Source organism: Hesperophylax consimilis, chromosome 10, assembly GCF_061612785.1.
Source record: "Hesperophylax consimilis isolate HC1 chromosome 10, BYU_Hcon_1.0, whole genome shotgun sequence".
In the NCBI taxonomy this organism is placed as follows: Eukaryota; Metazoa; Arthropoda; class Insecta; order Trichoptera; family Limnephilidae; genus Hesperophylax; species Hesperophylax consimilis.
In genome coordinates this window covers 24,264,633-24,277,826 of record NC_142845.1, presented here as the reverse complement: position 1 = coordinate 24,277,826, position 13,194 = coordinate 24,264,633, and the positions used below count along the sequence as shown (strand labels likewise).

General features: G+C 32.5%; 1 protein-coding gene across 2 annotated transcripts in view; it reads right to left on the bottom strand.

The window, feature by feature from the left end:
- Positions 1-2,846: 2,846 nt before the first annotated feature.
- Positions 2,847-13,194, bottom strand: part of LOC149420483 (uncharacterized) — a 38,369-nt gene continuing 28,021 nt past the window's right edge. Inside the window, exons 8-9 of one of the 2 annotated variants that reach the window (XM_089636732.1) lie at positions 11,560-13,139; positions 2,847-11,463 (exon numbers count right to left, since the gene is read on the bottom strand). In XM_089636732.1, coding sequence (XP_089492858.1) covers positions 10,958-11,463; positions 11,560-13,139 — 2,086 coding nt within the window. In that variant the 3' untranslated portion in view covers positions 2,847-10,957. Of the gene's footprint in view, positions 13,140-13,194 lie in introns of both variants that reach the window. The other variant, XM_089636731.1, reaches the window with a different exon arrangement.

Genomic DNA, 13,194 nt, shown 5'->3' with positions numbered 1-13,194 from the left:
GAAAAATCCAAAGACGTTTATAAAAAAGAATATGAAAGGTTCATAACATGGATGGAGGAGCAAAACGTAGTAGATGTAGATGAAAGAGTTGTGCTTGCTTACCTTCAGAAAATGTCGGAACAGTACAAAGCATCGACTATGTGGGCCATACATTCGAAATAAAATTTTTGAAACATTTGTAATGTTTTATTTGACGTTTAAAATATTCCTGTCAGATTTATAGTTAAAAGTTGACATTTAGACTTCACATTTTGTTGATTTGTTGATGTTGCCATGGTAACTTTAAAAAACGCGCGTTCCATAAAGTGCGATTTAAACACGCTAGAGCGTACTTTAAATGAGTAAAAAAGGGCACCAATAAAAAAATATATTATCTTCACGTGGTATCAAAAAAGCTCAAAAATATATTTCAATTAAAAATAGGCATTTGTTACTCATTCACCCAATTAATAAATTTTGTTGACTCAGTGGATATTCATAAGTGACACATTCTCTAGTTCTGATGTTGAAAAGTGATCGGAAGTGTATGAATGAGCATAAGTTTGTGCCTACACCGTCGAGTTGTACTCGATTTGACTCATAACTCAATTTTTGGTTTGAATATTTTTAATTTGGCTGCATATTCTTAATACAAAACCCAACATTTTCAATGTTTAATAATAAAATCGATTTAATATAGTACCTATTATTTTAGAAATTAATTTTAAAGACGTATAAATTCAAATACTAAATAATAATATTTCAGATGGTTGTCACCCCTTGTAACAGCCGCCCGTGTGCACCGCACACAAATAAGAGTCACTCTATCTTGATTAACAATTAACCCTTTATACTCCAAAAAAATATTATATGGTATACCATCTACTACATAGAGTGTAATGTAAAAATATGACGAATAATTACGATATTTTTAGAAAATTAGAAAAAAAAATTTTTTGGTAAGGCAGTAAATAAAATGATAAAGTTATGTTCAGAAATATATATTTATTATCATATAAGATTGTTAATAAAAGAAAAAATTGCATATTCTAATCTTTATAATTGTTTAACGTATGGTATTTTAGAAAGCAGTCGCCCAAATGCATACGTGGCTTGTTAAGACACATGTCACAGTTCTCATTGGTTTTCTGTCTGCCACCTTTTACTATCTCTTTCGATCAGACCACACAGACCCGCTTGGGACCTTTTCTTAAAATATGGAGTTTTCCATTGAGCCTGTTCTCTGATGGAGTGAGAATATTTGTTACCCAGTAAACAATATTCAAATAAAATGAATGCGTAGTTATTGTTATGTATGAAAAACAGAACAGTAAGTGGGTACTGTATACAACTTAATAGAATCATGTGTATGCCTATAAAAGTACCCTTTTTATTTTTTAAACAATTAAATGTATACCCATTGTTTATGTCGCCGCTGCGGTGCCATCGGAGTTGTCGGAACCTTTCCTATGTCGCCGTGGCGGCGACAACGGAGTACAAATAGTTAAAAGTTCGTAACACGAATAGGCGGCTTACATAAAGACAGTGTAAAGTACGAACGGACAATAAAGAAGAAACCTTTTTCTTTTAGGTTAGGTACTTAATTTTTTTTCTTAAGTTAATCTTATGAGGTGTCTGCATCCAAGTAGGTTCATGTTTTTCATGGGCAACTTCCAACCCAAAGTCACTTAAGCTTATTTCCCAAAAGGGTCGATTAAAATTTAATGGCCATTTGATTTTTATTGTTCCGGTTGAGCAATTCGATGTAATTTTTTATTATTCTTTACAAAACGAGGCCATGTGGAAAAAATCGAGGATAAATTACACTTATTCAACAAACTTTATAAACGAAATCGAACATTTCGCGAAAATGTGCCAGCTAGCAAGTTAATTTGTGATACTTTTCTTTGAAGTTGTAATTAGGCAGACAAATTTATTTTTTATATGTTTTTATTTAGTTATAACAAATTACATATTTATATCTAGTACAAACCTGTAAAATTACTAACAACTAACAACTTATTTCTATGACATTTATGCAGACTGTACACTACATCTTAAACTTATTATTTATAGCATTTAGGCGTAACCCACCAAAAACTATACGAACTATATTTGCAAAGTTAGGGTGGGCCATCATTGTACGGATCAAACGCTTTAAAATCTCGAGGTAATTTGGAAAACCCTCATTCATTTTTGGACTCCAAGGGCTAACCAGATGTTTTTCTTTTGAAGAGATTATTAAAAATTCAAATAATCTTTAACTTTTTTTATGAATACCTACGGCCAGGGCCGGCTCTATAGGGGCGCAATTGGAGCAGTCCGCTCCGGGCGCCGAATTGCCAGGGCGCTGATAATACCCAACAGTCCTAACACATCGCCCTTGAGATTATTTTCCATGAAACCGGCGCTACACAAAAATATAAATAGTGATCGCCAGCCCAGGGCCTAGGCGTCTACCTGTTTTGACAAGGGGCGCCAAGTTTTTAATTGCGCCAGGTGCCGTTTGGCGCAGGACCGGTCCCGAATACGGCAAAAGCCGAGTCTGTGAGACAATGACATCCCCAAATGGGGTATGTTGAGAGGCTGAAGGGAGTAGTGAGGGGAAGGAGATGAGAAAGACGTCTATAAATGGAATACAAAACTATTCAAATTTAACTGAATACATTTGAGATTAAGGTTGGTATCTTTCTTTAATTTTTTTAAGCAAACCATTCATTAATAGTAAGGGAGGAGTTAAAAAGTCAGAAAACTTGGTGAAAATTTTGCAATGTAGATTTCTGGAAATTTCGAGAAAAATCCTGTTTATATTTCAATGAAGACAAAAACTAAAAATAAAAAAAATCAGTGTTATTATTTTACAAGCAGTTTATTTTATTTACATAACTAATCAAAACATTGTAATATTATTTCAGAATCCTAGGAAATAGTTATATTCTAAATATTTACAATCACAAGTTTGTTATTAATAAAGACCATAATAATATATGTATGAATGTAAAATTCTAACACAGTTTCACCTGATTTAAGCGAAATTTTTTTTTAATATGGTTTAACTTGAAATGCTTAACTTTGCAGCCGGTGGCGTCACTGTGTGAATTTTTTTGAAGAGAATAGGAGATATTGATTTAAAACATATGTTGTTATTTCTTCCTTTGGCTGCATGCAAAGCTGAATGAGTCTAGATGTATTGATAGGACAATCATTTTAAAGAGGAACAGTTTGAATGTATTTTAGACAAATTGTATCAAAAGTTAAGTCTCCTCTTAGTCCAAAGATGCTAAGGACAGGATATTTTGAAAAATTTTAACAATTCATCAAACTTCAAAGTCGATTTTCAAGTTCTGTGAAGGTTCTATCCAAGTTCTGTTATTATTCCAGTTTTGTTAAACAACTGGCCAATTGAGATATAATAACAGAACTTGAAAATCAACTTCAATTTTGTGAAGCAACTGGCCAATAATGATATAATAATAGAACATAAATAGAATCTTCACAAAACTTGAAAATCAAATGTGAAATTTATAGAATTGTTCTAATTCTGTGAAACAACCCATCCTAACTTTAAAATTCGATGAATTGTTGAAATTTCAAATTCTGTGAAAGTTTATTTGAGTTATTATAATATTGCTATGGGTCAGTTGCTTCAAATAACTGAAATAATAAAAGAACTTGAATATAACTTTCGCAGAACTTGAAAATAAGTATGAAATTTGATAAATTGTTAGAATTCTTTGAAACAACCCTTCCTAAGTACGTAGCAACATTTATCAGTTCTGTTTAAATTTAGGCTCGCAATTCAATTCGACAGTGTTCATTTTTTTTGTTTCATTCTTCAGTTTAACAACAAAAAAATATTATTAAAATTAAATTTTCAACCTTCCAGTACTACACAAACTCTTTAACATAGGGTCAAAGGGTATCTTTAAAATAATTAACCTACACACAGGTAAATAATATCATTTCAACAGTGAATGTGTTAAAAAATATCACATTTTAATAAACATATTATACATTAATAAAAATATATATATTATGCGTAATCTTATATTGGGTTTAACATGACTAAAGTATTCAAATATGTAAGGTATTTCATAAAAATTATATTAAATTAATGTTTTCATTGATAACATAATACATGCACTTGATTATGTTTTTACACGAGGGATACATTCCACAGAATGTGTAAAAATTACAGTAGGTACATAAATAATAGGAAAATAGGAGATAGGTTCTAATGTATGAAAATCACACATTATTATTAATGAATCCAATTATTATTGGGAGATGTGAAAAATCTATATGTAACTCAAATAGGCAAGTATATTATCAATTTTGTTGACTGTGTTATGTCAAAATCACTTGAAAAAAAGACTGTAAAAAAATAGAATTGATGTGAACATATTATCGCTTCAGTCACAGAGGAAAAATAATGTATAATGGACTTGTTTAGTACACTACAAAATAGGTTCAAAATTTGGATTAAAAATGAAACAGTTAAGCTCTATTTTAAGAAGGCACTTATTGATTGGGCACGTAAGGCCGATATCCCATAAGCACGGATTTTCAGTCCTAAAAATAAAAGTTCACAAGACACCTAAAGATGGGAAAAAGGGTATAACCCACATTTTCGAAAGATCTTCTATTTATTTATTTATATTACATAAATAGACATACATATTTTTTTAAATAACTGTGCAAAAAAATTTTTTTAAATACGCCGCTTAATCCTTTTTACCATTTCAAAAACCAATATTATTCTAAATGACCAATCTTTTTAACCTTCCAGCGGGCGCGCTGTCGTAAAATTTACGACAGACGCGCCTTATCGCTTCCCCCACTCTTACCACTTAGTCGTAAACGTCGAGCTTCGAGATATGCTAGAGTCAAATCAAATCAAATGTCAATCATTTACCGCAATATATAAGTGCTGAATTACGGGATCAAAGTGAATTACGGTCGGGCAGTTGAACCGATAACAGAAGAAGAAAATAGAAGCTTTCCAAAACGCGGTGTTTGTCGGTTATGTGCACTGGATAAGAAAAGATCCTCAGCATTAATGAAGTGTTGCCGTTTCCAGTCCTTTACATGCAAGAACCATTCTTCAGATGAGGTGTTTTGTAACAATTTTAAGGATGAGAATTTTGATTCTGACTAAATAAGTCGATAAAATATTTGTTTTGAAATATTAACATGTTTAGAGTGTTGCTTCGTTTTTTTTTGAGAAAGTCAAATCTGCCTATTATCATTTTTCATAACCTTAAAGAAATTCCCGAACATTTGTATAAAGAAAACACCACTTACATGGAGAAAACTCGATGACGTAAAATTTACGACAAGCGCCCGCTCAAGGGAAATTTCTCAACGCGCCCGCTGGAAGGTTAAAAACTGAGATCATCCAATGGTTGTTTCACTTGATATATTAACATGTTTTTACAATTTATTCAATGATCTTTATTCAATAATGTTTCATAACTTCTTAACTGCCGATCCTAAGCTATCACCGATGGTTATCGCCCTGCGCCGATTCTGTTTACGTAATAATTTACTTGGTTTTTTTTCTTTAAGATGTTTTTGGAAATTGTACTGTCTTACCACACTTACCAGATAATGTGTTTATATATTTATAAAAATAGTATATAATATACTATATGTAGTTTCCCCAGTGTAGCTAGTAAATATTCAGAGAAATTATTTTTTAATAGTATCCTTAAGGATACGCCGGCGTTCGAGAGGTTAGTGAATTTATTATTCAAAACAAAATAAATTATTAAAAAATTTTTAAAAATTTTGTTTTTTTTTTTAATATACTCAGATGACCAAAATTTTAGTGACATCCCCAATTTGTGGTATGTTGTGGTGCTGAAGGAAGTAGGAAGGAGAAGGAAATAGGAAAGAGGAAGGTTAAGAAGTATTTGCTCTGTACAGTTTAACAAAATAATGTTGAAATAAAAATATTTGGTTAAAAATGTTTGGTTATTTGTGACACGGTTAGTTACACATTTTGAATAAAACATTAGAATATCAAAACTAATAAGGACGGGTTGTTTCGGAGAATCTGAACAATTCATCAAATTTCAACGTTCATTTTCAAGTTCTGTGAAAGATTTTTTCAAGTTCTGTTTTTATTTCAGTTTTGTCAAGCAACTAGCCTACAATGATATAAAAACAGAACATGAATAAGTCTTTCACAGAACCCGAAAATGAACGTTGAAATTTGATGAATTGTTCAGATTCTCCGAAACAACCCGTCCTAAGGGTGTACAATCAAATACCCTATAATATTTATAATGAGTCCAACTCCAGTGAAATATTGGCAATATCGACAACTCCGGCCGTAAGTGGCGCTAGTGTAGCTTATTGACTTTGACATTCCTTTCAAAGGGGAATGGCGGCAAATTGAATTGATTTTGTACTTTGTGGTGATGTTGCATTTTCTAATTTGTATGTTGATCAATATTGATAAAAAAAGTATATTTAACAATGTCTCAAAAAGGAGTTTCTATGTTCAGTTTCTGCAGTTTACGGATGTATTAATTACAAACAAAAAACACTCAAAGTTGTTTTCAGGAAGCCAAAAAATGTTGACAGGTAAGTTGGTGAAATATAACACGAGTTTGTTAAATCGTAGCAAAAAAAAAAGTTCTTGATTACATAAAAAGTGAAATCTACAAATAAGAAAATTTAAAAATTCTTACAATCACGCAAGAATTTTATTACATTTATAAAGACAGATTTAATAGCTACTTTTATATTTTTTTATGTATTACCAAAAAAAGTGCTAAAATCGTATGTAAGTTATTTAAAAAAAAAAATCGATTTCTTTAATTTACTAATGTTAAGAATTGTTTGGGCTTGATGAAGTCTTCAATAACAGATGCATGGTTTTTGTTTTTACTGCACATAACTGCATTTTTAATTTATTTAATGTTACAACGAGTTAAAATTATTCCCAACCCGGACAAAACACTTTTACAAGTGGTCAATTAACCATAATGACTGTTTGTTACTATTTTATAGGAGAGAAGAAGTGAAAAATCCACTCGGCGAGGCTTTTTATAATCTAATCAAGTAACACAAACTGACAAGCTAATTGTCAAAACAAACACTATCGAAGAAAGCCAAATGATAAACAAAACATCTGTTTTATCTGTTAGCCCTAGTTTTACTTCTGACCGCTAGGTGCTAGGCAGGAGCCTGTAAAGTAACTGGTTGTGAACTTTGCTAATAGTTCGTACATTTTTAACAACTAGAGAAAAATAGAGAATTTATAACATACACATAAAATCCACTGAAATGGATGAAAGAAAACCAAGGTTCAAAACTCACGCCGCTAGGAGGCGCTAGTGTAGCTTGTTGCCATCAGAATGTATGGGAAATGTCAGAAGTTGGAGGTGTAATTATTATAAGGTATGGATATTTGGTACAATTCAAATCAGTTATCTAAAACTATTAAACCGATAAGACAATTTTTTTTTCGAATTAACAGTGTATAGTTTCATAAATATTCATTTTCATATCACCTTTCAAGACATTGATCGTTGACTAATTGACATCTACTGCTTAATGTGCATAACAAACTTTTATTGTTACTAATACCAAACACACTCTCAACGAGGTAGCGTAACACACAAAGATTTACTAACAAAATTGATAATAACAAAACCAAATCTATCATGTCAACCAAGGGTTACCCAACCGGTCTATTGCGTTGCAAAATTTGGTGGATCCCAATAATTGCCATGAATTTTAAAAATTATTATTATTTTCAATATTTTTTTAAATTTACAAACACGGACGATAAAATTAATATTCTAGTCATAGGACAAATTTTGTTTTGCAAGATTTGTGTTTATCTGTAAACGAAGCGGTTTAATGATCAAAGTTATGAAGAACTAAAAAAAACAATGTAAATTTTTTTTTAGAAGTTAGAAGTCAATCCCCGTAAAAATTACGGTAAAATTTAGCTTAAATTATTAGTTTGGGAATCATTGATGTAATCAATATCATCATAATAAATAAGATTGAAAAATAAAAATAAATATTTACAACATTTTTATTCAAAAACTTAATCTAAAAAGCAAATTACGAATTTTTAAATTACATAAATTTAGTATTGTCGGTCAGATAATAATAAATTATTTTTCAGAAATTACAAAAACATATTTATTTGGGTACTTTAAAAAAATGATTAATTAAATAACATAACAAAACAGTTTTTTTCCGCTAACCTAAAGGCACAACCGAGGAGCGTTTTTTTCAAAACTTAATAGTACGTAGGTACGTGTTTACCAGATCCAAGAACACTTTTTTTGCAAAAAAAATATACCCCTCTAAGGGTGCGTATAAACAAAATTTCCAAGGATATAAGATGTTTTATAAAAATCGTAAAAAAAAATTTATCAAAACTTCCCAAATACAATTGTAAAAAATGTTCAGGATATTAAAAGTTTTATCAAACTAAACAAGCACCAAAAATACAAAAATTAATTAATTATAAAACTTTATGACTGCCAAAAATGTGAACAGTATCCCACAAAAAAAGCAAAAGATGTGCAAATCTTGAAGAAAAAAAAATTGTGTAACTATCTTTGAACAAAAAAGACTACATAAAATAAATAAATTGGTAATGATACTAAACTTATTATGCTGACGAACTTATTTTTTAAATGAAAAATATTATTAATTGTGCACAAATAATTATTATTAATGTAAAAAAATGTTAGATAATTTTCCTGCTTCAAAATTGGTTTTTCACACTCCACTAAAATATTATTTATTTCACTTTGAAGGTATTACGCGCCAGGCGCGAGTCATATGTCGAGTTTTAAAATAACGCTCCTCGATTTCTGTCTGCCAAAGGAAGAAGGGGATGATTCAAAATATGCTCCTACGAAATGAGTACACTCAACCTTTTTCAAATACTGAATAGTATCATGTATTTTCCTTTGAATTCCATATAAAATTAAAAATTTTCTTGCATGAATATAAATGTTTTATTCTGCAAAAAAATTTGTACAGTAAATACATTTTTAGTGTTATATCACCCGGTATATTAATTAAGGGTATACTTAAAAGAATTCATAATCTGCTCTTTTATAGATGGCGCTAATTTCATTATTATAAGAAAAAACACTTTTTGCAAGTTATGCTTAAATATACGAGGTTTGTTCAAAAGAAAGGGTGAATTTCGAATTTTTTCGAAAAGTATTTATTTATTCATCAATATCCATTTTCTCCCCTTCAAAGTAATCCCCCTCAGATATAATGCACTTATGCCAGCGCTTCTTCCAATCCTCGAAGCACTTCTGGAATGCGCTTTTCGGTATGGCCATCAGCTCGTTCTTCGATTCTGACTATATCTCATCAATTGTGGCAAAACGCTTTCCTTTCATTGGTCTCTTCAGTTTCGGGAATAGGAAAAAGTCGCAGGGAGCCAAATCTGGTAAATACGAAGGTTGAGGCATGATTACGGTGTTGTTTTTGGCCAAATAATCACGAACAAGCATTGATGTGTGAGCTGGTGCATTATCGTGATGCAAAATCCATGATTTGTTTTTCCACAATTTCGGAACAAACTTCGCTGCCACATGAGCATGGCATGAGCCGATTGATATGCCAACATCCTCTGCAACTTCTCTAATAGTGATTCGATGATTTTCCAAAACCATTTTCTTCACTGTTTCGATGTTTTCTTCGTTTGTTGACGTGGTTGCAACTCCAGGACGCTAATCATCATTAACATCTTCTCGGCCTTCTGTAAAGCGCTTGTACCACTTTAAACACTTTTTTGAGACAAAGTAGACTCGCCGAATGCCACAGTCAACATTTTAAGTGCGTTGGAGCACTTCATTCCAATTTTAACGCAAAATTTAATACATATTCTTTGATACATTTTTCTCAAAAGTAAAAAAACGAAGAACACACAAAAACGTGACTAACCTTTCCAGTTGTCAAAAACAAACCACTAATTCAAAATGGCTGATAAACATATATTATGTGTACCAACATGAGGGAAAAAAATCGATAATCGAATGTACACAGACTGCGAAAATTAAAAATTCACCTTTTCTTTTGAACAAACCTCGTATGTACCCTTTACATAAATTTTGATGCATTTCCTAATCCCCTTCTGTTCACACAGATATAATTTAGTACCACTACCGTGTTGAAATCAGGAACTAAGTTCTTATGAGATATTAATGTATAATTCAAAAATTTTTTATTACAAAATTAATCACTAGAATGCCTATTGAAAAAACTGATCAAAATCGTAAAACTATAAAAGTGTGTTATATTTAATGGTAACTGGGATATTTTGAGAGAGATAACTTAAGATAAGAAAAATCGGAGCCATGTAATTGAAGATTAGGCGACTCTAAAATCCAGAATAAAAATATCTGCAGTAAGACTTTTAAGAACTTTTCAAGGGACCTGCCAATTAAAACTTCTTAAACGGGAATAAGTCTCGAGTTATCAACTTTCTCTCATATAGTAATAAAAACAACAAACCCTAACAATGAAGTTTCTTCGACATTGATTAAACAAAGTCGAAGGAATAAAACATAATCAGTTTATTTGGTCATATTAAGTATTCCAAATGAGGATTTCATGGATCCATTTAAACCCTGAAAGAATAGTTTCGGGTGTCTTAATTTCGGGTAAGTATTGAGGGTAAATTGGTGGCTATTTTATTAGATATTACAAATCAGAATTGGGATCAAAGAATGCTGGAAGCAGATAATAGCATTGTTTTTGTGCTCTAAATTAAAGGAAATGATTTTGGCTGTCCCTGTGCAATTGAAACAATCCGCTCCGGGTGGCGACTTTCCAGGATGTTGATAATATTAAACACCTAATAAATACACCGCCCTTGAGGTTTTAACTAGCGCCGGGCACCATTTGACTCTGGGCCGGTGCTAAATGTATGGAATCATTAAACAGGAAAAAATGCATAATTTGACATGGATAAATGTTATTATTTCTTACTTCGTTTGGTGAACATAGCTAAAGGAATTTCGTCTTCACTATCAGATACGTTTATAGTGGTTTCGTGAAGTCTTTTTACTGCCCGAACGGAATCAGCTGGTTCTGGTAAAATATAAGATGAATCTTCGTCAGCATCAAGTACACGTTCTGCCTCATTGATTGAAACAGGTACAACAGTAGAATTCTCACTATCCAATATTTCTCCATCTACCAAATCACCAAAATCAAAATCACCATCGTCCAAATTAGAAAAGTCCAAGGAATCCGCCATCATTGAATAGTAGCTTCTGAGATCTATCTTGGAAGAGTCTGTAGGTGTATTTTTATCTTCTTCAGGAACTACACATGATGCAGTTTCTTGTTGTGAATCCACATTAGATGGCGGTGTTGTTTTTTGCGAATCTGTAAGATCCACAGATGTTGTTTTATTTTTCGAATCTATTGATGTTGTCGTTTCTTTTTGTGAATCCTTAGATGTTGTGTCTTCGAAAGGATCTGTAGGAGGAATCAAATCAACAAGTGTTTTTTTACGGCATTTTATTATTGGTTGAAGGTCTTTGTAAGTTATTGGAATGAATGACAATGATTCACCTGGTTCGGCATTCTTGCCAGTAAGTAAATCAGGATTTGACAATAAGGCCTGGCTACCAATGTCATTAGCGCCAGGAGTGATGTTAACCTCCATGGTGATAGGCTTGTCCAAGATGGGAGCTGTAATGACGAGGTTCATAAATTCTGACGGGGATCGTTTTTCCGTAGTTTCAGCTTGAGTCACATTCAAACTATTAATTTTTTCAGACCTGAGATTTATTGGATATATTTTCTGCTTCATAGCAGTCTTATAATGAGAAGACCAATCAGAGCCGCTGTCTTCCTCACTCGAAGAGATGCTTTCGACAGAAAGCCTTTTATTCGGGCTAGCAATTTCACCAATGTTTGAAGAAGATTTTTTTTTCATTGTTATAATATTTGGTGTTAAGTAAGTTGCCTTAGGTGGTCTTCCTCGCCTTTTCAGATTTGTAAAAGTAATGTGACTCCGATCAGTATCATCCCTTTTAGGCAGACTATTCTGTTCAATGGTGCCTTTTGGCATTCGCCTTACATTATTGCATGGTCTTCTTTTTCTGGTTTTCACCCTTCTATTTGACATACCATTTTCTATAATTCTACAAGATATTCTAGGACAAGTGGTAGAGCGCATTGCATTGGCTTCAGTTTTTCTTGCAGCAATTTGTCTAAGGGCTGCAAAATTAAGAATGCTATCACCCGAGTCACTATTTGAATCAGAGAAAAGGTCAATAGTTTCGGGTGTCTTACTTTCGGGTGCATTATCAGTGTCTTCAGTGACGGGGGTCTGGTGTAAAATTAAATTCTGAATGCTCTCTTTTGTCTCAGGAGGTTTGTAAACAGTGCATGCAGGTGTTGGTTTACATTGTGAAAACTTTTCCAGAGTATTTAAGAAATGTTGATATGCTTCTTTTTTATCAACAAACTTAACAACGGGTGCAATGATATTAGCAATGGGTACGCCGATTGTAGGAAGCTTTGGTTTCGTCATCCAGCTGGCAGTCTCCTTGAAGAACTTTGGGTTTGGTCTGTATGAAAGATAACGTTTTTCGTTGCCCTCTCTTTTTTGTTGTCCCCAAGACCATTGAACATCCATGACCTGTCCTTTCTGGCATTTTTTCAGGAGGGTTAATTTTTTCCCCTTTTTTATGCTGTTGTCTTTAGATTTTGAACAATTGGGAGAAATAGCAGCCGTTTGAAGTTGTTGATTCATTTTCAAGACATCTGTTTTATCAGAGAGAATTATTGGTTTTTGATGTCGTTTGAGTTCTGGCAGAGACTGGTCTAATGAAAGGGGATCATTATTAGGAATGTCGCTATTATTGTCAACGGGTTCTTGTTTCACTTGTGTTATTTCAGTTCCCTCTCGATAACCAGGTAACCTTGTGTTGTCTTCACTAGCGAGGGTTGTAGTGGCCGATGAAAGAGCTGGAGATTGTTCGCTGGATTCAGATACTATTGTTTCGGAGGGTAAGACAGGTGCGCAGGTCATTGTGGCAGAGGGGTTATCTTCAATGGATTTTCTGTTCCTTGTACTATGAAGGAACATAGAAGGAAAACTTTGAAGGACCATCCAATCCAGGTCTGTCATGTCAGAATGGTTTCTGTAATAGAATTAGAAATTCGATTAGAAATTCAAAAAAGGAGCACCAATAACCA